This window comes from Gallinula chloropus (assembly GCF_964237585.1).
Source record: "Gallinula chloropus genome assembly, chromosome: 4".
In the NCBI taxonomy this organism is placed as follows: Eukaryota; Metazoa; Chordata; class Aves; order Gruiformes; family Rallidae; genus Gallinula; species Gallinula chloropus.
In genome coordinates this window covers 45,456,671-45,480,877 of record NC_140088.1, presented here as the reverse complement: position 1 = coordinate 45,480,877, position 24,207 = coordinate 45,456,671, and the positions used below count along the sequence as shown (strand labels likewise).

At 38.1% G+C, this 24,207-nt stretch overlaps 1 protein-coding gene across 1 annotated transcript in view; it reads right to left on the bottom strand.

The window, feature by feature from the left end:
• ANO5 (anoctamin 5) overlaps positions 1–24,207 on the bottom strand; it is a gene marked incomplete at its 5' end in the record, with an annotated part of 60,865 nt that overhangs the window by 16,680 nt on the left and 19,978 nt on the right. Inside the window, 11 exon segments of the mRNA XM_084263517.1 lie at positions 1,070–1,221; positions 2,888–2,948; positions 3,038–3,143; positions 4,361–4,495; positions 5,326–5,441; positions 7,481–7,594; positions 7,938–8,222; positions 9,518–9,586; positions 15,493–15,606; positions 16,789–16,833; positions 22,253–22,300. Of these exon segments, the coding sequence (XP_084119643.1) occupies positions 1,070–1,221; positions 2,888–2,948; positions 3,038–3,143; positions 4,361–4,495; positions 5,326–5,441; positions 7,481–7,594; positions 7,938–8,222; positions 9,518–9,586; positions 15,493–15,606; positions 16,789–16,833; positions 22,253–22,300 (1,245 nt within the window).

Below are 24,207 nucleotides of genomic sequence, written 5' to 3'. Positions count from 1 at the left end.
TCACAGTGCCTAGTTATCAAAGATTCCTGCGTGTAAGAACAGGTGTAAGAACAGCATTAATGCTGCCATATGCAGAAGGGGAAGGACAGACAGAAAAACTGTCTCATGAGATGTAAGAATAGTGTACGTATTTCCTAACAACTAAGTAGAGAAACCTTGAAAGACAGGGCTACTTCTTTATAACACTGATGCTTTCCACGTTCCAGCTAAACTTCAATTTCTTTTCTAAAGACTGTTTTCTCTAACTCTACTTATGAATAGCTAGAATAAGTCATTTGTATACAACTATAGGAAGAGGAAGGACGATTTAAAAATACATCAAATTGAGGTCGTTGTTGTATTGGAATGAAACCATCTGATCTCTAAATTTGTCAAATAACTCCTACCTAAATTGTATTTAAATGAAGACAATTAACATCTAGTAGGTATTTACATAGAGCATTTAACAGAGCTAAATACTGTGGCTAATTATATCTCAATTAGATTTCAGACAAAGGACTTCAGCAACTTTCATATCTCTAGCATTCAAAGTGCTTGTAAATCAGAAACAAAACCACAGCTCGTCCCACTTTTGCATCTTTCAATCAAGATGTCTGCTCCTTCCCATGCTGTGCAGGGACGAGAAAGGGTTTGTAAAGGTGCAATAGTTTCAGAGACTGCAACCTTGAAGTGCGAAGGACACTAAAGATAGTGTTAGCCAAGTGATAGCTATAAATTTGCCATTGTATTCCTGATTTAATACGTTGTTTTGCTGTGGAAATTAAAATCAATAGAGGATAATTAATGCAAGTTATTCACACACTCCAGAGGAAAAAAAACCCACTACATTGTCAGTTATTCTGTGGTTGGTATCACGCTCTCTGTGGTTAAGCCCAACTCACTGCTGCCTGATCGCTGCTCTGTGGGGATGCCATAACTGAAGGCCTGCCCTGCTCCAACAGCAGTGCGTCACTGCGTATCTGTACCTAGCCATGAGATACACACTTGTTCCTGAGACACAACTCACACATTATCAAACTGCCAGCACACAACTGCAGCCACAGGCATGCCAACCCAGCATGCTCGTTACCTGAGTTACAGGATTTTTCTTCTTTTGAGTACATTTTGCCTCGTACTCAGGCCTCAGCTGGAGTTGTTGCTGTTCCTCTTCAAAATCCACCAAATCCCACTCATATTTCAGTCTAGCTTGCCGCCTCTTCCAAAACTCCAAGAAAAGTGTAACTACAATTTGTAAAAGTTAAAATATAGTTAAGGGAAAAGTGAGTAATGCCATAAACAAAGTTAAATTTGTTTCAGAGCTGGCTCCTATTCTGCAGTCTATTAATCACCCTCACATTTCTATTGTGACCCATCTATTTTTATGTCAGTTCACAGCTAAAACCATAACATGGATTGAGCAATTTTTTAGCTAATTGAATTCCAAATGTCGATGACAAGGAAGATGCCATGATGGGATAGAGGTATTTCCGTGGTTACGACAACCATGTTCAGCTACAGTTGAACTACTCTTCATATGCAAGTAACAATACAGAATTAACAAAGGAATGTGATAATTCAACTAATTGCTTCTGTATAAGCCCATAACACACAAACAATTATTGCAAAGAAGTAGAACTGTTTTCAAGCAGCATGCTCGAATATTTCTGTTGCTTTCTGATGACTGTTTAATATCATGGTAATTTTCGAGACAGTGAATGTCTGATGGTTTTCATATGATCAAGAGATGCTGGCTTAAGAAATTTTTACAACTCTAGAAGGAACTGACTTCAGATATAAAAGTTATAGTAACATTTTAAAAGCCCCCTATGAACTATGTTAAAATGTAAACCTTGGGTAAACTGACTGGTCTTACGTGAAGTGGGAAGGCTTTACGGTTTATACATCACAGGAAAGCTTATCTTCTGCCGTTCTAAAATCTTTTGCTGGTACTTCCTAAATAACTAATCCATGTCACTCAAAGGCTAGTGCTTAAAGCCAAGAAAAATTTAGGAAAACAGCTATACATCGTCCTAATCTTCAACAATAGAGGTTGTGGAGTCTCCAACTCTGGAGATATTCGAAACTCACCTGTGATTCTGTAGTTTTTGGTGAATTCTCTATGAAAAATTTTGGTGGCTAGATCTTTCAATAGTAAATGCACATTTTGTATTAGCACACAGAGATGTATGCAAATTAATGGAACACCTGTATTTGAACTGGCAATTTAATTATCATATTTCACACAAAGAGTACGAATCAGGAGAAATGGGAGAGTATGAAACAGGAAAAACATAGTATGAATCATAAGAAACAGTAACTACACTGTCATGCAGCTATAAAACTGCACAAAGTTTAAGAAAAGAACATTTATTCAAGACAAAGCCATCTTAAAGTCTGAACTTGGTGTGAAACCATTCTTGGAGAGAGAGAGTCAGGAAATACAGCTGCATCTGCATCATCAAAACATCTTATAACATAGAAACTTCACTGTAGTAGAAGCCAATTGATTCTTGTCACAGAATTGCTGCTAATGAAGTGGTAGTGCTGAACCACCTCCCACTGTAAGGACACAAAAACTCTCTACTCCCTCACAGGGACACTGACAATTTGCAGTCCAAAGTAGTGACTACTCTCACAAAGACTGCTTAAGGTTGGAACAATCCATCTTAGGATACTAAGGAAAGAAAGAAAGAAAGAAATGCTAGCAGTTGGAGCACACAACAGTTATGACATCCTAGATACCGGCTAGGTCTTGGTTAAACCCAATCCCTCCTTAGCTTTAAAAATTTAATTTTTTTCCCCTCACTATTCCCCGAGGCAAGATCGTAAAGTGAAGGCATTATTCCCCTCCTCCCCTCCACACTTTGGTCAAGATCTCATTATTGCTTGACATAACTTACATACTCACCCCATATGCCCATGAAAATGGCAAAAAAGAGAGTTGCCACGTTGTCAAACAAATGGGAATACTGCAACAGAATAGACAGCAACAGGTTATTATCACAACAGTTTTCAGTAGGAAGCAAAATGAGAAGCATCTGGAGAACCTGATACAGACCTGTGAGGACACACAGGTGGTGTTCAGTCTCCAGTACTCACACTCTCGGTCACAGAGAGGGCACATGATGATGTCTCCTCCGATTGCAGGGTCACAGATTTCTTTGCTGAGAAGAAAACACGGTACAGCATCTGTTTTCATAGCACCTTAAGAGCTGCTAGATGAAGTTTATTTTTTTAATAAATTAAGAGCTTCATTTGTTCAAAGCTCAACATCAGTAGCTGCACAGAGAAGATGCCAAGTCTTGTCATGTTCACTGATGTTAATCTGTGTTTGGTCAGGGCAAGCTAGCAGCTGTAGCAGCTGCTACAAGGAGGAGAACTAGCAATTCCCTTAGTATGGGCTTCTGATTCTCTCAGTACTGAATCAGAAGCTGCACTGCACATGCACTGCTTTCAGGTGAGAGAGAAACCATGTTCTTTCTCATCAGATTGGTAACGTGTTCAAAACACCTTTTCTAAAAGCAGAGGTATTACTTTAGCTTTGCTCTTTACAGTAAATTTGCTATTTAAATTTAACTACTACACCGTGCAAAGCTTACAATGCTATGATAATTCTTCAGTATCCAGAGAAATTTGAACTTTATCTAACAGCATTCCAAGGTGAATTCTGAACCTAGCTAACCTGCAAGTCTCAAAATAACATAATACAATAGAATAGATGAGAATTTCAATCCATTACTCATCTTTTATGGTTAAAACTCAAAACGTTCTGTAAGTCTTTTTATAAAAAAAAAGAGTGAGCAATGAAACATCAAGCCTCTTTTCCTCTCTCCGCTTCTTTTCCTCTCTCCACCCATCAACTCTTCCCTGCCCCAAATACCTGATCACCATGAATCTTGTGACTCTCGAAGAAAAAAAATACAATGCTTATTTAAAATGAAAAAACTCTGGCTAGATCCCTCTTTGATGGGAGAACATGGCTGATCTGTGCTGTACCCATGCTTTTAGCAGTCAGTACAAATGACGCCCTACGCACCGCTCTGCATGAGGGACTACAATTGAAAAGCTTAAGGCAGCTGAACACTTGAAACAAAATTCTAAGATATGTTGGTGGCAGTCTTAAGACTTTAGTACTCCAGTATAAATGGCAACAAAATACTGCTTTTTGCCTACAAATTGAGTCTTACTAATTAGTAAATAGCAAGTTTTACACTGGCTGTCCAACACCATTTAAGTCAATATAGATTGCTGTAGAAAAAATTTGTCTGCTCTGACAAGTTTTAAAAGCTTGTTACCTGGGGGGTTTTTTGCCAAGAACAAAGTTTTCATGTGCTTAGCTTTTCCCATTATAAGCCCAGAAGATTTTCAACATTACACTCACCTGCTCATATTTTCATCCATTGTAAACAAGCCATAAAGAAAACAGATTAAGCCAACGACTGCTGCAAGGAATAACATCTCAGTGTAAAATCCTAACCAGGCAAAATAGATTCCAATCTTCTCACCATAGTACTTCCTGAATACCAAAAAAGAAAAAAAAGGCAAAAAAAAAGCAGGAATAAATGGCAATAACAATGCACTTAACAGAAGTGTAAGTGCACTGATGTACACTGGAAAATAAGAGATTTGAAGATACAGAAGCTCTTTTGATCCTTTTTTACCTCCTAGTAGGAGCTTCAGCTTTAAAAAAAAAAAAGTCACTCTTTCTCTTTCACACAGGATAATACAAAGGCAGATATACTTTTGTGATTTACCAACGAGTTGTACAAATGAACCTGGGCAAAGAGCTCTCATCATATGGTTAGGACAAATGGGTAACTTGTGGAAATACAGCTGGTGGTGTTAAGAGTGGGGCAACCGTAATCTCTGAGTAAAGTAGTGGGGTTTTTATATCATATTAGCTGAATCAAAAAGAACTCAGGTAAGATTGTTTAGAATTTGGGTTTAATGCTGCATTAAGAGTTACACTTAAAAATTGATTTTATCACGTTTTTTTCAAGTTTATGTTAAAGTTTCAAAAATTTCAAATCAATCTTTGAAAATTGTGGCAGATACTGATTATAAAATGTAAGGTACTCTTCATATGTATTCTGCTATATTATCTGTAATATACTTGACCCCCAGGCTAGATTGAAAGAGGCTTGATTTGAGAAAAAGCATTTTTCCAGTTGCTAGTAAAAACCCATGTTGTGTCCTCCAAGGATCTAGTGCCCAATTAAGTGATCCGATTCTCATTGGATCTTGAAAGTAGTAAAAATTTCCAAGCAGGATCAAGCTACAAATGAATAAGTGCCTGCACTACAGTGATAACCAAGGGGATACAATAGAACACAGGCAGTATTTTACCTGATGAGGTCCAAAGGCTGTTCTTTGTAGAATCGCAAGAAACGGGCCCACTCCATGTACAGGGTATACCTTTCATTGTCACAGTTTGGATCATTTGCCTTTTTCCAGTACTGGCACTGCGAGCAAATCAAAGGAAAGGCAAAACACCTCATCGACAGACTCAAAAACTACATTAAAGAAACGAACATTAGTGTTGATGATGCATCCATCTTAAAGATTATGCCTATTTACCTAATTTCAAATTCAAACTTAGCATCTACTTGAGCACTTGAAGTACAACCCTTTTTCTATATGGTCTAAGATGACACACATTTTCAGAAAACATTTCTCTTGGACATCAAGTCAACTCTTACTGTAACCACATCGCATTACTTTCCACCAGTGAAGCCTACACCATAGTGCAGGGAATGGTTTGTTCCTTTGCACTGGTGTAGCAAACTGAAGTACGGAAGTTCAAGCTTCCCTAAAGAAGAAAACCACTATTTCACTCAACTTCAGTAAAAACAATGCAAATTGAAATCCCATTCTTTGTACTTCAGTCTCATCATAAATGGCACAGCCAAAAGCATTTCACTGAGAAATGTAAACCAGGGCATGCAAATTAAGGCTGTTTCCTGCCTCCAGCCGTAGCACTAGGATGTACTCCGTACTGTGGCTTCAAGGTATAGGGCAAGGACATGCAAAATTAAATTTGGACACTAATTAACTTCGGTGATGTTTGTCACTATCACTATTAAGTACTAAGAAAATTTTGGAGCTTCATCAGCTTCCTAGAAATTGAACAGCACAATGTAGCTGCAGTTTCTGACAGCTCTTGTCATATTTTGTGTCGCAGAACTCTGCCTTTAGAAATTTGTGGCTATGTCAAATATTCAGTTTGTGATCTCGATTTTCCTTTTTTTCTGTATGTGTATAAATTGCAAATTAAAGCACAAAAACTGGTTTCTAAATAGAAATCAATTGTTTAAACGATCTAAAAAATTTTTTTTAAATATTTCAAAAGGTTAGTTATTTTTTAGACAATAATCTCTGACTATCTCATAGTTTTAGGATTTTTTTCATACAATTTCTTAGCATTTAAGGATGTCTGTACTTGTATAGAAGTGATTACTTTACAACTGCTTTTTATTATCTGTGGTTTTGGTAGTCCAAACAATGTAAAGTCCTCCCCTGCCTAGACTGGTCATCTTCTGCCTAGATTCTGATCAGCTGAACTTTTGCCCTGAAAACTAAAGTATGTCCAATTATCCATTTCTTTTCATTGTTTAAGGGAGAAAAAATATTTTTAAACGTTTAAAAATGTAAATCTACATAAGGTATTTAAAAATGCCTTGTGGAAGTACTCGAGATACAAATAAGCAATTTAAGATTGCTAGAGCATTGTGACAAATGCAAATTAAATAGTAGACCACTAAAAAAACCTACGAAGGAGAGAATTTATCATTTAAGCAATAAATTAAACAATATTCATAATGAAAAAAAATCTGTTACATACAGTAACCCATCTCTCTCTTTCCTCCAAGGAATTTGGGGGCTAGATCCATGTATGCTACATTAAAAATTGACCCTACAGCAAAACTAGACACCAGTATTTACAATTGTGACCACAATTCTGGTATTTTGAATTGGTCACCAAAGCTTACTAGGAGAGGGACAAGTGACCACCCCACACCAAACTGTGGGGCCCATGCAACTCCTCTGACTTCAATCCCCATGTGGTATAACCCCAAGACTATTTAAAAATTACATGTAGCATGCGCTACTGTTTAGCTACAGTACATACACGTACACACCTTATACACACTGCTGAATGTATGCACCTACAGTACATATTCATTCTTTGTTACCATCTTGCTAATGCACTATCACGTAATCTGTACATTACAGGCATTATAGGAATATCTTATGGAACACATATCTTATAAATTATGTGACTGACATAAGTAGCACCTAGAACTCATCCATAGGAATGAGTGAAGCCAAACAAGAGCGCTGGCAGGTATGTCTTGTGTGTTACAAAACAGAATAGATTACTGGGACACACAGAAGAAGGGTTTCAGTGCATTTTTGTTTCTGCTGGAAACAGCAAATGTCACAGTAGGTAAGTAAGTAAAAACACTGGAAAATACTCAAAGCAGAAAGCTAAAATACTTACATCATGAAGAGGATATGCAGCTGAGTAGGTGCCATTATTTAGCAGTCTCTTAATCCCAAATTTTTTCTTCCCTTCTTCTGTTCCATACGGGCAACGTGTAAGAATATAATTAACCTAAGATTCAAACACAAGAATTTCAGCCATTTCCTACTTTAAGGCCATTTAACCAAAAGCTATAATGGTTGTGCGTTGTGCATCATCTGCAGGAATAACAAGCACAAGCAGAAAGTATCTCTTCACAAAGCCTTAACCTGCATAAGACCATGATGGCACACTTGCCCTGTAGACATCCAGAAGATCCACTCCAACATAGACTATTCCAGATTCCTAAGGAAGATGCACTGGCATCTCTGCTTCCTTGTATATCACAATTTGTATAATCCTTCCTTGCATGAGTATTCCTGCAAGTCTAAGTAAATCTACGTGTAAATAAAAGGAGAAAAATCAACATACGTACTATTCTGTTTCTCATGGATGGTGAGAAGAACGTGCTCTCATCATTAATGAGGTACAGCTCCTGCTTCTCCTTACTGAATGGTGCTGTGAAATAATCCGGTTCAGGGTGCATGACCTTCTCAGGAAGCCTGAGTGGTGCAAGCATACAGTCCAGGGGGTTCTCCACTGTTGAGGGAATGTCATTTTCCTTGATAGGAACTTTAATGTTCAGCACTTCTGCATATGTGATCAGAACCTCCCACGGGGCATGGATCTTCACAAAATAAATCTTGCCATCTTCAGATTCCTGCCCCAGGAAAGTTAAATCTGACATCAGACTAAACTGTGCTTTATCGCAAGACTTATGAGAGTAGTTGATATACACAATTTATTGCCTTTTACGTATTTTTTAAAGCTTAAAGAAAAACATAGGAGGAGGAAAGAAGGTTTTTTTGTATTTATGTTTGGGGTTTTTTAAACTGAAAAGTTTGTCTGAGTAGTTGTTCATAAAGATAATATTAGCACTACTAAAAGCTTACAAAGGCTTTTCAAACTACATTCATCTTGTACACTGAGGCCTGAAAACTTCCATTCTGAGTCCAGTAGAAACAAAGGGATTGCAGTGCAGGGCTGGTCACCTGTCACCCCACACATCCTGAAGGCCACTGTGCTGGATTCTTGAAGCAGGTGGCTCTCCTTCCTGGAGAGGGCAGCTTTCATACAGCAGAGTAGAGCAAACAAGACTCATTGCAAAAGTGTGTTTCCAACCAGAGCTGAGATCTGTTACAGCCTCACCGCTGTGATAAGGAATAACCTTATCACAGGCCTCACCCCACGGTGTATGTTCTTCTAGCATTCCCTGACATACCCAGGAGAAAATGGCAATCAGAAGGTATGTTTTAACCTATTGTCTAATGAATCCCCATCTAGGGATGGTACAGAGTCTAAATTTCATCAAGTTACTTTGCCCAACCTGATATCTGGCAGAAAAAAAAGAACTGAAGTCATCAACATCCTGTGTTCTCCATTCATTAAGCAAAACAGGAACGCTAACCAAATATCCTCCAGTTGTCACAGCAGAGTCCTTCCTTATCATACTGAAAACATCCAGTGGGCATATGCTAATCTGTTCAATGACTTCCAAACATGTTATTAGTTGTTAGGTGGGATTAAAAACTGGCTCTGGATGTATTACCTATTTACATGGGTTTCAGCAAAGTTGCAGATATTCTGCAACAGCTTTCTTGCCGTTATGAAGCCAAAAGCCATCACTTCCTCCTGAATCATTTTCCACTACTGTTATGAACATATCTGGAAAAATAACCCAAATAGACACATTAAGCTGTGCAACCTGCGCTAGGTGACTCTGCTCTGGTAGGGGGGTTTGACTAGATGATCTCCAGGTCCCTGCTGTTCTGTGAACCTGTGAGTCTGTGTAAGCTGGTTTCACTTAAGGTAGTCATGGTTTATGGAATCTGCTAGAAAAATTTACAATTTTTCTCAAAGTAACCAAGTGGTATACATTAATTAGTAGTTTGCAGGTCTAGTTCTGATTTTGATAATCTTTCCTCTTTCAGGTTTGTTTTTTTATTTTTTTTTTACCTTCTTATCTTCAGTCTCTAGTTCCAAGCCAGCCTTTTGCAGATTGCGCTCAAATTCTTTTCTTCTTTCCTGAAGACAAAGAAACACACTTTATTAACTGATGAAGTTGACAACTAACCAATCACTTCCTCATGACTTCACTGACTTTCACTGCTCCTAACTGCCTCTAATGACAACTCCTTAATGCTATGCAACCTTTGTGAAGGAAAGCAGACCCACAGACAAAAAGCAGCTGATGCTAACCAGGACACTTCTGAGCCCACCTAGTGATGGCAACACATGGGGAACTGCACTGACTAGCAACAGGAAACTCATTAGTCAGGAATCGGTGCAGACACTGTCTAATCTTGTTAACTAGAGGAGCAAATGAAATTGTGTGTCTTGAGTGTGTGTCTTGAGCATTTCTGACTTGTCAGAAGGGTGATTGTTCAAGTTTAGCTCTGTTTCTAAGAGAAAGTTAAAACAATAATTCTCGAAGCATCTAGAAGACTGATCACTTATAGTAACATCCATTTACCAGTTTAACAATCAAGCCTGACTGTTCAGCTACTGATTACCAACAATTCAAACACTATGCACCACAAACAACATAACTGTATATAACTGTAAAACTAGATAAGATTAATATCACGTGTAAGCTTACATATGCTTAGCTTGCATAAAGGCAGTGTGGACTTCATGCAGTGATAGAGATGTTCACTGTGGCAGTGCATGATAGCTGCGTGACCTCCAAGTTTGCAACCCTTTCTGAACTCTGAGTTTTGCCAAGGAATTCCTAGGTGAAATTCAATTGGGAGACTGAATTAATTTCCTTTTAATTATATAAAATTATATTGAAGAACTGCCAGAGTAACCATAGTGCTCTATGAAGTCCAAAGTGACATTTTTCAAGCAAGTTTAAACTCAAAATACCATACTTTTCAGCCAGTTTCCTTTTCCTGTGTGCCTGTGAGGAATGGGCTGCCCAATCTGTATTTCAGTTTGCAGCAACTCCTTAGATAAATAAATACAGACTGAAGAATAAAGTTAAGATGTAATGATGTATTTTCCTATGCTGGCAGCCTTGCATTTTCTCACATCTGATTTTCCTAAATATTATTAAATAATAGACACTGGCCTAAATAAACTTGCAAATACGGTAATTCCTGAGTTAGAGCATATGTAGGGTGCAAATGCATTTCCATGTATTATTTTTTAATTAATCAATCTCAGAAACCTACCTGTATAAATGCACCAGAGAACTTGATTGCTGCCCTGCTGATCTAATAGAGAACAATACAACTAAAAGGTGATTTATGCCTACATTTGACAGCTGCATATAAAAGCTGACTTTCAGGCCTGGTATCCAAAGCTATGTGCTATTCTGGATTACATTTGATCCAAACGAAGCAGGCTGGTGTGCATTCTTTCCGCAGCAAACAGTGGAGGAGAGCCAAGTGAGGCAGCTCAGAGGGTTCTCTGCCCCCAGAGACACCAGCCAGCTCCTCCTCCAGCTGCACAGCTTACTGACCAACAGAGCCACCAAGCGATCTCTCCTTACTATTCACTTAGTGTGATAAATGGTTGTGCTCTAATAGAGATTCAGCTCTTTTAACCACACTGCTCTGCTCCCATAAGCCACCTTCTCCTAAACCCATGTGAGTGTACCGTACTTCCCTGTCCGTTTGAAACCACCATCTTTGAAAGGCAATCAATCTCCTGCAAAAAATGGCAAATACTGGATTTCTTTATGCTGCCATCAAAGGCTTAAAATGGACAACACATATCTTTGGACTAGTGCAGTTTTGTTTTACTACATACTAGTAAGAATTTTAAGCCTACTGTCCCAAACCTTAAAAGCTCGACCTGGTGCACATACTTGCAACTCCACTCGAGATACCACTCTGCAGTTACGTAAGTAGTAACATCAGTGAAGACCACTAACAGTGGGCTAATGTCTTTCCTCTCCATTTATTTAAATATGGTTCTTAAGCCTCTCCAAAGCATCTGTAAAAGACTAAAGCCATATTTTCTGAGACCACTGTGGCCTATACAGGAGAGAGGCCAGTAGAACATTTGCCTCCGCAAACACCCCCGTGGTTATCCTGCATACTCACGCAGGGCAACTTCACCTATCTAACGTATGGTTGGCTGTAATGAACCTTCCTGATAAGATTAACAAAGCAAGATCCAAAGTCCAGAGGTATCAATATGCCCAAGGCAGATGCAACACTGCAAAATTAGTTACTTGAGATATGGAACTGTTATGAGCCTGTTTCTTGATAACAATGTTGTTACCGCTAGTAAAAACAATTAATGAACAGGAGAATAAAATTGTTTTATGTTTATAGTATACTATTCCTTATCCAAACTCCTCATCCTCACTTTTTACAACATACTATTCCTTAACAAAACTACTCTTCCTCCTCACTTTTCCCCTTCCTTTAGGCAGGGAGCACCATGCTTACAAAAACCTTTTACATATGAGGATGCTTGGGCTTATTCTAACTGCAATCATATATCTCGGGAAATAAATATGAGCCTCAGGAACAATCACATGCTATGGCAAAGCACAAAGAACTCTGCTCTTAGCTGCACCCTGAGAAAATAAATTCACTTTGCAGGACTAACACAGATGGGCTCAGCCTGGGCTCAGGCCCTGCTCACACAGCAGAAGAACATTTCAGGTGAGAAAGACCCTGATGAGTAAAGGCTCCTTGTCCTCTCATCTGCCTGCAGTCACAAGAGGCAGGGGTAGATGAGATGGATAAGACAGTATGCCCTACAGTGCTGCAAAGACTGTCCTTGGTGCTTGGATGGTTGGTACTCTATGTACCCTCTGACGTGCACAAGATGCCAAACACCTTCCTTCCACAAGTGGAGAGGTGCCCAGTTTGATTGAGCCCAGTTTTCAACTGCTCCTGCAGAGTTTCTCACAGTCAGCAGCCTAACAGGGTGCAGCAGGAGCAACAAGTATCTGATTTCTTGCTGCCCCGCTGGGGACAGGAGGCCTTTGCTTCCAGTAATCATGGGAACAAGTTACTTTGCACAAAGATCCCACAGTCCTAATGCTCTCGAGTTTCTTGTGAAGAAATACACTTATGGACAATAAAGATCATGTCCTGGTCACACAGGAGTAACTTGTTAGATATTTTTAATAATTACATTTTTTCCATGTTGATATGCAGTTCATATGTGTGTAAAAATATTTCCACTGAATGTGCTAGAGGCTTTGGGCAAAAATATAAAGTCTCGTGTCACAAAAATGTAATCATAATTTTTGTTTAGAGAGGCTTTGTGGTTAGAATTTATTGATGTAGCTAACAGAAAGCAAGTTCAAAACTGAAAAGTTTCTGGAGAACATCGAAGAAGTTAATGCATTTGTTCTGCATGAAGATAAGGGAGAAGATTAACAAGACTGTTTCTTACAACTGTATCAGGCCTATACTGAAACACACAAAGAAGTCTTTCTTAGAAATGCAGAATAAAGCTGTTTCCTTGAGACAAAGAAACAAAACCCTTTGTCACAAATGTTAATCTCTTCCTAGGAATATTTCTATTCTTAGCCGTTCCATTTTGCTGTATCATTGTACTATACCAAAAGAAACTCATGTTTGTTTCCTGTGATAACTGTACAACAGCAAGTCCAGTGTGTCAGATGAATTCCAAAGGCTGTACTGCATCAATATTTACATCTTGTAACCCCAAAAACAACAGCACAGTACTATGCTAACTGCTCTACATTAATCTGTGAGCATATTCATTTGTACGAAGGCTGATGCTAGATATCAATATGGCACAAATTCAGTTTTCCTAGCAGATTCCCCAAGGACTGTGTAAAAACTGACATGCTGTAACATTAGTATCTTCGTGCCTGTTTGTTCTTTGACCACAGAGCAAACCTACAGTGCCACAGACCAAACACCTCCTCCACAGGGGGCCATAAACTCTTTTGCCACTAACAGGCACAGAATTAAATCTCACGCCACTTGATGCAGATGTTCTAGCCTTTAGTAAGGCAGAGGCGTTTCTTTCTAAGTGCATTCTTAAAGAGCTACTACTTGTTGGGTTCTTCCCCACATGAATCCCTCGGACCATACTGTCACCCATGTACACAGCCTGGTCTGGCAAAGATTCCTGCCACCCTCTAATGACCCAAAAAGCAGGAGTGAGAAGGAAACTGCTGCACAGAATATGAATGAGCGGCCAGACTGTGCATCTGTCTTGTTTTCTTTCCACTTGAAACATTACCAAAATAGTCTGCATTTCTTCCCTCATGTTATTTGAGTATGACTAATGGAAAAGTTTATTTTAGGAGCTGCTTTCACTATTTCTGCAGGGATATATTTTTCTGTTCTCTACACTGCCTGGTGTCCCCCTTTTTTTTTTAAAATGCATTTTTCTTTATATTAGAAGAAGGAACCTAGTTAGAATTGCAGCCTGACAAAGAATCAGTGTGAGTTTGAGAAAGCATGCCAGATACACCCATGGTACCTCAGCCATAATGTAACTTGAGTTTCCCAAGTAACCTCCTGAATGTGGCTAGCTGAGGAAAGCTGACTGTGAGATGTTTAAACTGGGAAAAGCATCAGGAGATGATGACAGAGATTCTTGCTCTTTTAAGGAAACAAGAATATGATGCAGGGGCTGTGCTCTGCACTGGATCATATTTGCATATAGGCAGTGTATATCCGTAATGAAAGCAGTATTTCCTTCCTAAAGGAATGCAATCAGTAAGCTATTGTTTGAACTGCCCAATCTTGTAATCACTGTTCAAAGGAAATTATCATTTTTGATTATGAAGCACTTTAATATGACAAGAGATAGATGCGTTCTTTACTTCACTGACCTTTGCTTTGATCATGATTGTAGAATAGGCCTTGGTATAATGCATTTTCTTCAGAACACCTTATCTTTCAAAATAATGTGATTACATGAGAAACACGTCTTGTTTTGTTTTGTTTTGTTTTGTTTTTTAAACAGAACAACAGAACAAACTTTGAAGATATATATTGGAAAGAGTTTGTAAGTGTAACCTCTGCTGGCTTAGGAAGAAGGCAGCAAAACAAAACACAAAAAAAACCCCAAAATAAAATCCCCACTGGTTTTATTGGGTTTGCTTTTTTGTTTGTTTGGTTTTTTTAGTATCATGCTTTACATTAAGTTTATTCTTTGTCCTGGCTGCATCTCATAGTACTGGATTTTTAAAGTAGTTTGAATTGATGTGTTAGTCAAGTTAGACCTCAAGTGTCATTGGAAGCTATGACCAAACACATGTCATTTATTGATTCCCTCTGACCTAATGTTGCCATTTGGGCAACTGGGTCTTGCTGGGAAGTTCAGGGATGATGACTAACTGGCATTCCAGAGAAAGGCCATACTTCATGCTCTGCTACATAGGAGGTCTCTTACCAAGGCCCCTTAATATTCTTCTAGAAGAATGAATAAACAAATGTTGAGCACAAGTCAAGGACTGGGAAGAGCTCAAAGAGGAGATGCTGTGTTTGTTTTTATCAGAGTATATTTTTTAAAAAAAAGTCTTAAAATGAAAACTGTATGGATTCTTGGATCTAGGAATCTATTTCTGAGCTAACTGAAGATAAAAGATGGGGAAAAAGTTATATTGTTGCATCTCATTTGGATACTGCTTTGCTTATTTACAAGAAACCTTCCTTTAAGAGTATTTACAGATACTTCACTAGAGCCACAGCTAACTATAAGGCATTAAATGAAGAAAGCAAATTAATTTGGGTTTCTTTGCATTGACTGTATAATATATTGACCAACTCAAGTAACAGAGTGATCAATTCAGCAAATAAAGCTCCAAAAATCTACTAAAACTGGGTCTTGATTAACAACACAGAAATTTCAGTATATGGAATGGCTTTTCATAAAGCTATAAAAACTTTTACTAAGTGCTATTCCAGCTGTGATGTGAAACAGTTAGCAATGGATATTCAGATTATGACTGATAAGAATTAATAAGACAAACTTACCAACTTTTTTTCCCACTCCTTATTAAGATCATCCACATAGGAGAGAACAAAATCAATTCTCCTGACACCATCCCTGAAGAAAATAGAATCTTTGCTTTGATGTCTTTTATCAATCTGTGGAAGATACAGGCATATAAAATGAGCAAGTATTGCCATTGCTCTAAAATATAACAGGAGACAAAATTTCCAAAACTTCTTCAATTCTTCAGTGTCTTCATCGCTGCAGATACACTTGAACAAATTTTTACCAGGGATATATCCAGTTAAGATCATTTCAAAATTAACTGCTTATATCCGCAAATATTGCATGTATATAATTGGTACATGAAGAATACATATATGCTGGTGTAGCAATACTTAGGAACAATACAACTATTTATTACATCACAGTCTTTACAGCATGTCATAAATGACCAAGACAAATGTTATTTTACAGCATGATTTTTTTTCTGCAGTTAGTCAGAATGTCACTCTACACAAAAACCAGTTAGGGCTCAGTTCATCAACTTGAAGCAGGTAGCAAAATTAAATTCCATGTGTTTTCTACTTCATGAAATGATTCCCTAAACCAATCACCACAGAGAAACATGTCCCAGCAATGACCCTGTATTACCATAGCACACAAAAAATACAGGGATTACATTTCAAAATTGAAGATGTACTTTTTTTTGAAGAAAAAAAATCTAATACAGTATATCAATGTAACAGTGTAATTAGTATTCCCAGTGATCCATTAAAGCTCGTATTTTAATTTATTGGTGTGCCAGAATGTCGTAATAACAGCATTTGTCTTTTTCACTGACTAGGCCACAGCAAGTAAAGCTAAACAAATAAGGCTATTACCACACTCTCCAGGGAAGTTAACATAATACTAGGTAATAATATTATTTATTTTTATTATTTATCATCATATCGGTATTCAGCTCCACCAAACCATTTACAAACTAGAATTTCGTATAGCAAAGCACTCTCTCCATAGAAGCTAATACTCTGGTCCATGCTAAGGAAGGCTGGTGTTGGATTTAACCACACCTCTCAGCCACGGTGTATTTCTCTATATAGGACCAAACTGTGTTTTCATTGTATTAGAGTAGGAACAAAAAAGAATAATTCAGAGGGTTATGTCTCTATCTTTTCACTCTTAAACAAGGATGCACGTGAAAAAGTTCTCTGAGATAGCAGAGAGTATTTATAACTGTGAACCTTACTCCTGGTTAACAAAAGGCATCATGCAATGAAGCATGTTATTACTGCAGCCACCCAAGGCACTTGCAATATCATTCATCACTGTTTTACCCTGAGACGTCGCTTCAGGAACAGCTTGTATCTCCTTCCACTCTGCTGGAATAACCAACAAGTAGTTAGAAAGCTCTTTGTTCCTCTCTGAGACTCAAACCCACTGCTTTGAGCACATACCCCCACAACTCAAGTTAATGAGAAATCCATGTCCTTAAGAAAGGCAGGAAAACTTCCGACTATTAGAAAAACACAAGCACCCCCAAACAGCATGACTGTAACATCTTTGTAAAGGCAAAGCTGCACTGGCATCCATTTTGGTGTTAATAAAGGGATTTTAAAATAAGGACTCCTAAATTGCTAATCGTCATCATTTGGCTATTGAAGGAGATTTTAACAAGAACAATAGGATAGTTTCTTTGACTGCCATGCCAAGGTGACAGAAGCAGCACAGTCAAATGTACAGAACACAAGTTTCTGCTATGCTCACTTTAGGATGGACCCACTGGAACATAGAAAGACAAATGTTACCCACAGAAACCCAGATCTGACAAAATAATGAGCAATAATATCCACACTCGGAGTCACACACTTCTCGTCAAATAGGCTTAAATTTAAGAAAAAAACCTCCTTATTGTTCCAAAATGTTGTGCAACTTCATGCGTCTTCACAAGATACACTGGTAGTGGCTGAAACCAAAGAATAGCCTACTTGGACCATTCTGGAGAATGCTTGTATTTCCAAAGCTATCCTTGCATTTGGGAAGATACATAATGCTGTACTGCAAATCAGACTGACACAAAAACAAAACAAAACAAACTCCCTGAAAATGCTGCAATCCTCTTGAGCAATTGTGTTGGTTTGATTTTGGTTGTTTTTTCTGTTGTTTCTTTTACGAAATACATACAACAGATCAATTAACTTAGACTATTTGGTGAGAAATGAAGTCAGGACCACTACCTCAGAAAAATGTTTTTTTTTCACTAAAGCAGAACATAGTCTGCAAAACTAAGAGGCTCACAAAAATCAAAGACAAGGTAAGAAGCAGCATTTTCCTATTCTATTTTGTGCTTACAAGTCAGTTTGGGATTCTTTTGGTAAACAGATGTGTGAATATAAGCAAACTGCATATATTCACATGTAACTTTTTAGAAGTTAATTTGATTAGCACATAGAACCACAGCCTCAACTGCACAGGATCAACAGTACTTTAATTATTCAGCATTACAATAAATGAAGCTCCAAGTACATTCTAACAATGTTGGGACTCAGTCTAAAACCAGACCACTCTAACCACCAAGACAAGAGATTTTTCAGGCACAGAAGTTGTCCTTATGAACTGGAAAAAATTCCTATGTTCAAAAGAAAATCAATAAATAATATTTACTTCAAAAAAAAACCTGCCTGCCAAAGGAATGTCCAAAATTTTTTGGGTAACACAGTTATTATTAAAGTACTCCATACAATTGAAGCAATGCTTTATCTTTAGTGCCATCAAAGTTTGCTCATTTTCTAAGATGCATCAGAATCCTGATCAGTCATTAAAAGTCTGACTATCAATTTAGGAAGAAGCCGTCATTGTTGGATCTGCCTTGAGAGGAGGAATACTTACCAATTCTCTCTCTTTCTGCAAATACAATTATTCATCACGGATAGTGACAGGCCTACTTAATAAAGCCATAAATTATTCCTTTCCATTTTGCTGCATTTGTATTTCACAACAAGAACAAGATCAGTCTTGCATATTCATGCAATTCTGTGAATACATCTGCACTTCCTGGTTTAAAAAATATAAAATCTTTGTAATTTCCACTGGTTGCATCAATGAATCACAAAACTTCAAAGATTAGTACATCTTGTTTCTTAACAGCTCTTTCCAGAACTATATTCAAATAACTGATCTTTGACAACCTGCAGCCATTAAATGAAGTTACATCTCTTCAGAGCAGGTATCTGTAATGCATCCCTTCTGGAATACAAGTAACCACATGAGAATTTCCCAATGCAGCACAGATAGCAAGCAGAAGCATTTGAATAACTGAATAATATCCAGTGAGGAATTACAGAAGAGATGGAGCCCCAAGGCATATGGTGAAAAAACCTCAGCAAACAAGTTGCAGCAAGGGAAATTCCTACTGGATGTGAGGGTGTGGTTGAGCAGGAGCAGGTACAACAGGTTGCACAGAGAGACTTCGTCATCTCCATAATCAGAGATCACACAGCTTGACCAAGCAAGGTCCTGAGTGAGCAATGTGATCCAAGTCAGTCTTATCTTAAGTAGGAGGTTGGCCAAGGAGACCTCCTTTTGAATTCAAGTCATCGTATAATTCCATATAATGGTGCTACTGAAAATGTTCAGTGTTTACCAGTGCTTCCAAAAGTTGGATAAAGTTTACAAAAGCTACTTGTTCCAATACAAATACTATCTTCCTATTTTTTGCAGTAACTTCCCAGTTTTAACAGTCTAATTATCTCTGTCAGAAGTGACTTCCTAGTCTGCACTCAGATCTGCTAACTGAACACACAAAGTCTATCATAAAGTCCTACATTTTCCATGTAGTTACCTAAGTGTAAACTTAATGGATTCATAAGGAATTAAAATCATATTCTTAGTTATCCCATAATTGTTAACTTCTGTCTAGACATGCAGCAGAGGTCAGGGTATGGGACTGTGTTCAACTGAACAACCCTCCAAGTACCTGAACGTGCAAACTCCACGTTAGACACATGGACTAAAGTCCTGCAGTAGGAAATCCTGACTCAAACCGGACAGGTCTGAGGAAAGACCAAGGTGTCAGTACTGAAATAAAAGCACAGCTCATGACAGAGTAAGGCTCTTACACCCCACATTTAGTTCTGCCCAAGCTGGTTTGGGTAAAGTGTGTGAACATTAGCTGGCGGTTGCACACTACATTCAAATTCATCAAAACTCTCCCACACCGCGAAATACTTGATGATCCTTGGCCACTTCACTCCCACAGGTTACTCAGATTCACTTCTCTAGGGCCAAAGCAAACAAGCCTGTCACCATGAAAAGGAGAGGGCTAAGTAAGCTGCTGGATGTGGCATCAACCACTAAACACTGTAACAGAAATTGCTTCAGAGAAACAATGTTGAATTGAAACTGAAGAGACTGCAGTAAATATTTCCCTGGCCCTGCTCACCCACAAAAGCACATGCAAAGCTGACCTTGGTCAGTACAGTCAGCTAGCCCTTCATGGTTTAACAGCAGCACAGAAAGCAAATATTTTGCACGTTATACCCGAATGATTTAATCCTGCATATTTCCACAGGACTCGGAGAGGTATTTCTATTCCTGCTCGTCCACCTAACAGGAAATCTATGTCCTTACAGGCTGCATACAAGCTCCCTCCTTGTAGACAACAGAGCTTCCTCCAAATACACCCTGCTACTACATATCCTAGCCCTCTGTACATCTGTACTTCAAAGACAGAGGAACCTGCTTTAGAGCAATACTTTACAGATTAATGTTCATCCAGAAAACGGCTAGTTTCTTAGGGGTCTACACTCAGAAACACCCTTCCCAAATTCAATTCCCCAGAGTTCAATGTTTCACAATTGCCCAGCCTCGCAGAGCTGGGACTGCAGGTTCAGACCTCAGCATCCTCAACCTTCTCTTCTTCTGCCTATGTGGGAAGGCTGTTTAGAGGAGAAATGTCAGTAGCAAATTAGTGGCCAACACTAATCTGAGATGGAAGAACTCAGTATATTAGCTTCATTAGAGTGAGAAAATAGTGGAGGATCTCTGGCTATGAGTGACAGGTATACTGACAAGTTACGTTAATATATCTAGGAGTTACATTACCATAGTCCCACATTACCTGGAATTATAAAATCAGATTGACTTCCAACATTTTGCTTGCTTACAAGATACAGTCTACAAACCAAATACTTATTTCATTTACTGCATACCTTTGATAATCAAAGAGGCCAATTAGTTACAGAAAGTGTAAAAACTAACCTAACTACATTATGAAGCAATCAGCTAACTTAAGAATCCACTGCAGAAAATTTTTCAGAATACAGAAAAGGACAAAAACATAAGGGTTTGAAAGCTGAATCAAAAGACAAGAAAAGCCTCCATCACTGAAAGGGTAAGAAGCATTCAATAGGTTAAAACCAAAATTATCACCTTTACTTAGATACCCAGTTCATAGAGAATATTTCTATGCCCCCCACTTTCCACTGAATTAGATATGCTTACAGCTACAGGAATAACATGCGGATTTATATGTCTCTGCTAAATATAACAGTTTGATAAAATTTGTTTCAAAATCTCCTGGAATTACATTACACAACATATGCAAACATATAGGCACTCTACCGAAAATCTGAAAGGCAAATTCCCAGTTTATGCACCGTAAACTTAATTCCCATTATACCAGCAATTCCTTTTGCATGAAGTTCTCTTCAATATTCTTCCTTGGAAAAACCCACACAACTGAAGTGCTTACCCACTTCAAAGTGTGTTAACAACGCTCTTAACAGCACATATCTTGATTTCGAGTTATGCTTCTTGCAGGCAACAAAGGTGCACACAAAACTATAACCTTTCCCATTCAAACAAGCACAAACCCTAATGTATTTCTTGTAGCTAAAACTCACAAGCTAGTTTTTTTTCACCTTTAACACATTACAATTTCAAGCCACATTAAGATTTGAAAGCTTGAAAACATGCATTTCAAAGCAGTTTTGAAAACACCAAGATACTTGCACTACAGTTGAAATGCACAGAAAAGGCCTCTGAATAAAAGAGCACATTAAACAAGAATAGAAGAAAAATTAAAAAATATGATAAGAGAGCGTATGTGTTAATGTAAGACACCAGAGCCCAATGTAAGCAAGCAGACACTTTTAATATACCTCAGCATGTACTTCTTCTGTTACCTTGAATGAGTTTTGGTAAGGGTTTTTTTTCCTCCATCAAAGAACAAAGATTATTTTAAGTTTTCTGATATATTTGACAATTAACACAATTATCTCTGTGAATTTCACTAAGAGGATATTTTGAGCCTTTCCTTATTACTTACTACAATAAGAAAAAAAAAATGGCAACGCATTTTTAGTAGTGTCACTGTTTGTTTCTCATTCTTAAAAACATTTTTAAGTATCATGCTGACTTAAAGAGCCCTCAAGATTATTATGATAAAGAGGAATCTCCCAGTTGTTAATAACACCATGGTCAAAATATAGCCTATATCCCATCAAACCAAAACAACCATAAAAAAGCAAACTTTCCAGTTTACTCCACCAGTACAGAATTTTTAAAATTTTGTCTATTAGCCTTTCAATTTGCTTGAATTTAATGTTTAAGACATCACAAGGAATTAACTAAAACCAACACCCACCACAATTATTTTTATATGCTAGAAAAACAATTCTTTTTGGAAGGATGGCTTCCTCGAAACTGGAAAATTTTCAGGTGAGGGACATTTTGGCATATGGTAATAGAAGACACCACACAAATTCATGCAAGGAAGCATGAACATTGCTTACTGCTTACCACTTGATGTTCGGGGATGAGTAAAGTAGTCTCAGTGCTGTTTAAGCCCTGCCAGTGGCACCATGGGAAAAACAATGTTGTTAGCAATGATGCAAAGGATGCTTTAAAATAAAAGGCTTTTTCAGAAGAAACAACATAGCTTCTGGTTTAAGTTGTTGAAAAGCTGTTCTAAGCAACAGATGGACTTTCAGGCTAAATAGTGGAAGGTTCACTAAACCCTTACTTCCTCAGGCGAGCTGGATCTCCAGCCTATGCCACTGTCTTACATGGCCCATCCTGTTTTTTAACTATAAATAATAACAACTTTTAACAAAAGGTGTATGGCATGTCAGTATTTCCATTATAAAAAATAAAGTCTAAGCCACGTGGCATTTGCAAGATGATAAATAACAACTTTTAACAGTACTTTTTGCTCTTTCAATACCAAAGACAAAATGTCCATAGCATCAGTGGCTGTACTTGCTTTCAGGACAAATGTCCTATTTTTTTCAATACAGACTGAAACTACACCATGAGCACTGAGTAAAACGAATGCAGAGTGACAAATCATTAATCCCAGTGGCAACAAGGCAAACTGGTATCAGTAATTGTAATGCCTAATGAGACTAGCTCCACAGCTTCCAGTTCTGATCTAGGCCTGGTGGCACTCTACCCTGATTTTAATTGTACAAGATCTGGGTGCTCATACATGTACATGGTCTGGAGGGTGCCTCTACACGGGGATGAGAGGAACACCAACAGCAGAGGACCCTTCAGAGCACAGCTCTCCTACAAAGACCTGTCCATAAGCTATCTGGGGTCCTAGATCACAACTGCATGATTGCATGTGCAAAGAATTTTGACATCAGGCTTTGCTATTGGAATGAATAATGGTTCGCAATACCTAAGCTGTTTAGCAGTATCTAGATCTGTTAGTCACTAATTCCTCACATTGTTCTCTTGTTTTGCTTTGGAAAACAAATCTCAGACGGGTTTAAGCAGCACAACCAAACAGTGCGAGTACATTATGATAATATGCCAGTTCTCTATGGAATTAAATTAACTTTCAACAGAAACAGAATACTAACGTCATTTCACTACTCCCTCATCATTTACTGGTTTAGAGTTGCAATATTTCAAAAACTGTATTTCCCAAAATCCAATTTCCATACAGTACTGTCTATGGTTTTTGAAAACAGAAAGGAGTATTTTTCACTTTTATTACAATTTCACTTGAAAGAAACCACACAGGTCCATTCCTCTAATTCTGTGAACAAACCATGCTATTTTTGTTTCCATTTGCATTGCAAGTTAAACATTCACACATCTTCACATTCTTTCTTAATGGTGCTATCTCCGAGTGTTTGAAGAAAGATAAAAATGGTCTTCCCAGAATCCAGCCCAATAAGCACAGAAAGACTGGTCTGGTTTTTGCCAGGAATCCTTACAAGAAACAATGCAAATATAAAAAAACAGCTGCACTGTGCTCTCACCCAAAAATGGTCTGAACTGGGTTTAGAAGTCTAATTCTTACATCATTGATGCTGCTGGAAAATCCTGCACTATTTGTAGAAAAGGGCTGAGGCAATTAAACAAAGCCTTTTCCCCAGTTTATGGGGCAGATATTTCAAGTGCATAAGTTCTGTATAAATTTGACAGCAATAAAACCACAGCCTTGCTTTCATTGCTGCCCCATGGCTCCTGACCCCTCCATTGCCGGCCTCCTCCATACCTTACAATCCGCTCTTATATTAACAGCATTGTACATTTCTCTCCAGGAGAAAGCCTACAGAACTGAAAAATGAACAAGCATGAAATGTAGTGTGCATCATGATGGTGTTCCTTCATTCTGAACACCTGTAGTAATTCCATGTGTCAGATCCCTAATTCTGATAAAATGCATTGCTTCAATATGCTTGATGGAGCCGCTCATGTGGCTCACAAAGACAGCTTCTTCTCACATCTGCTCACAATCA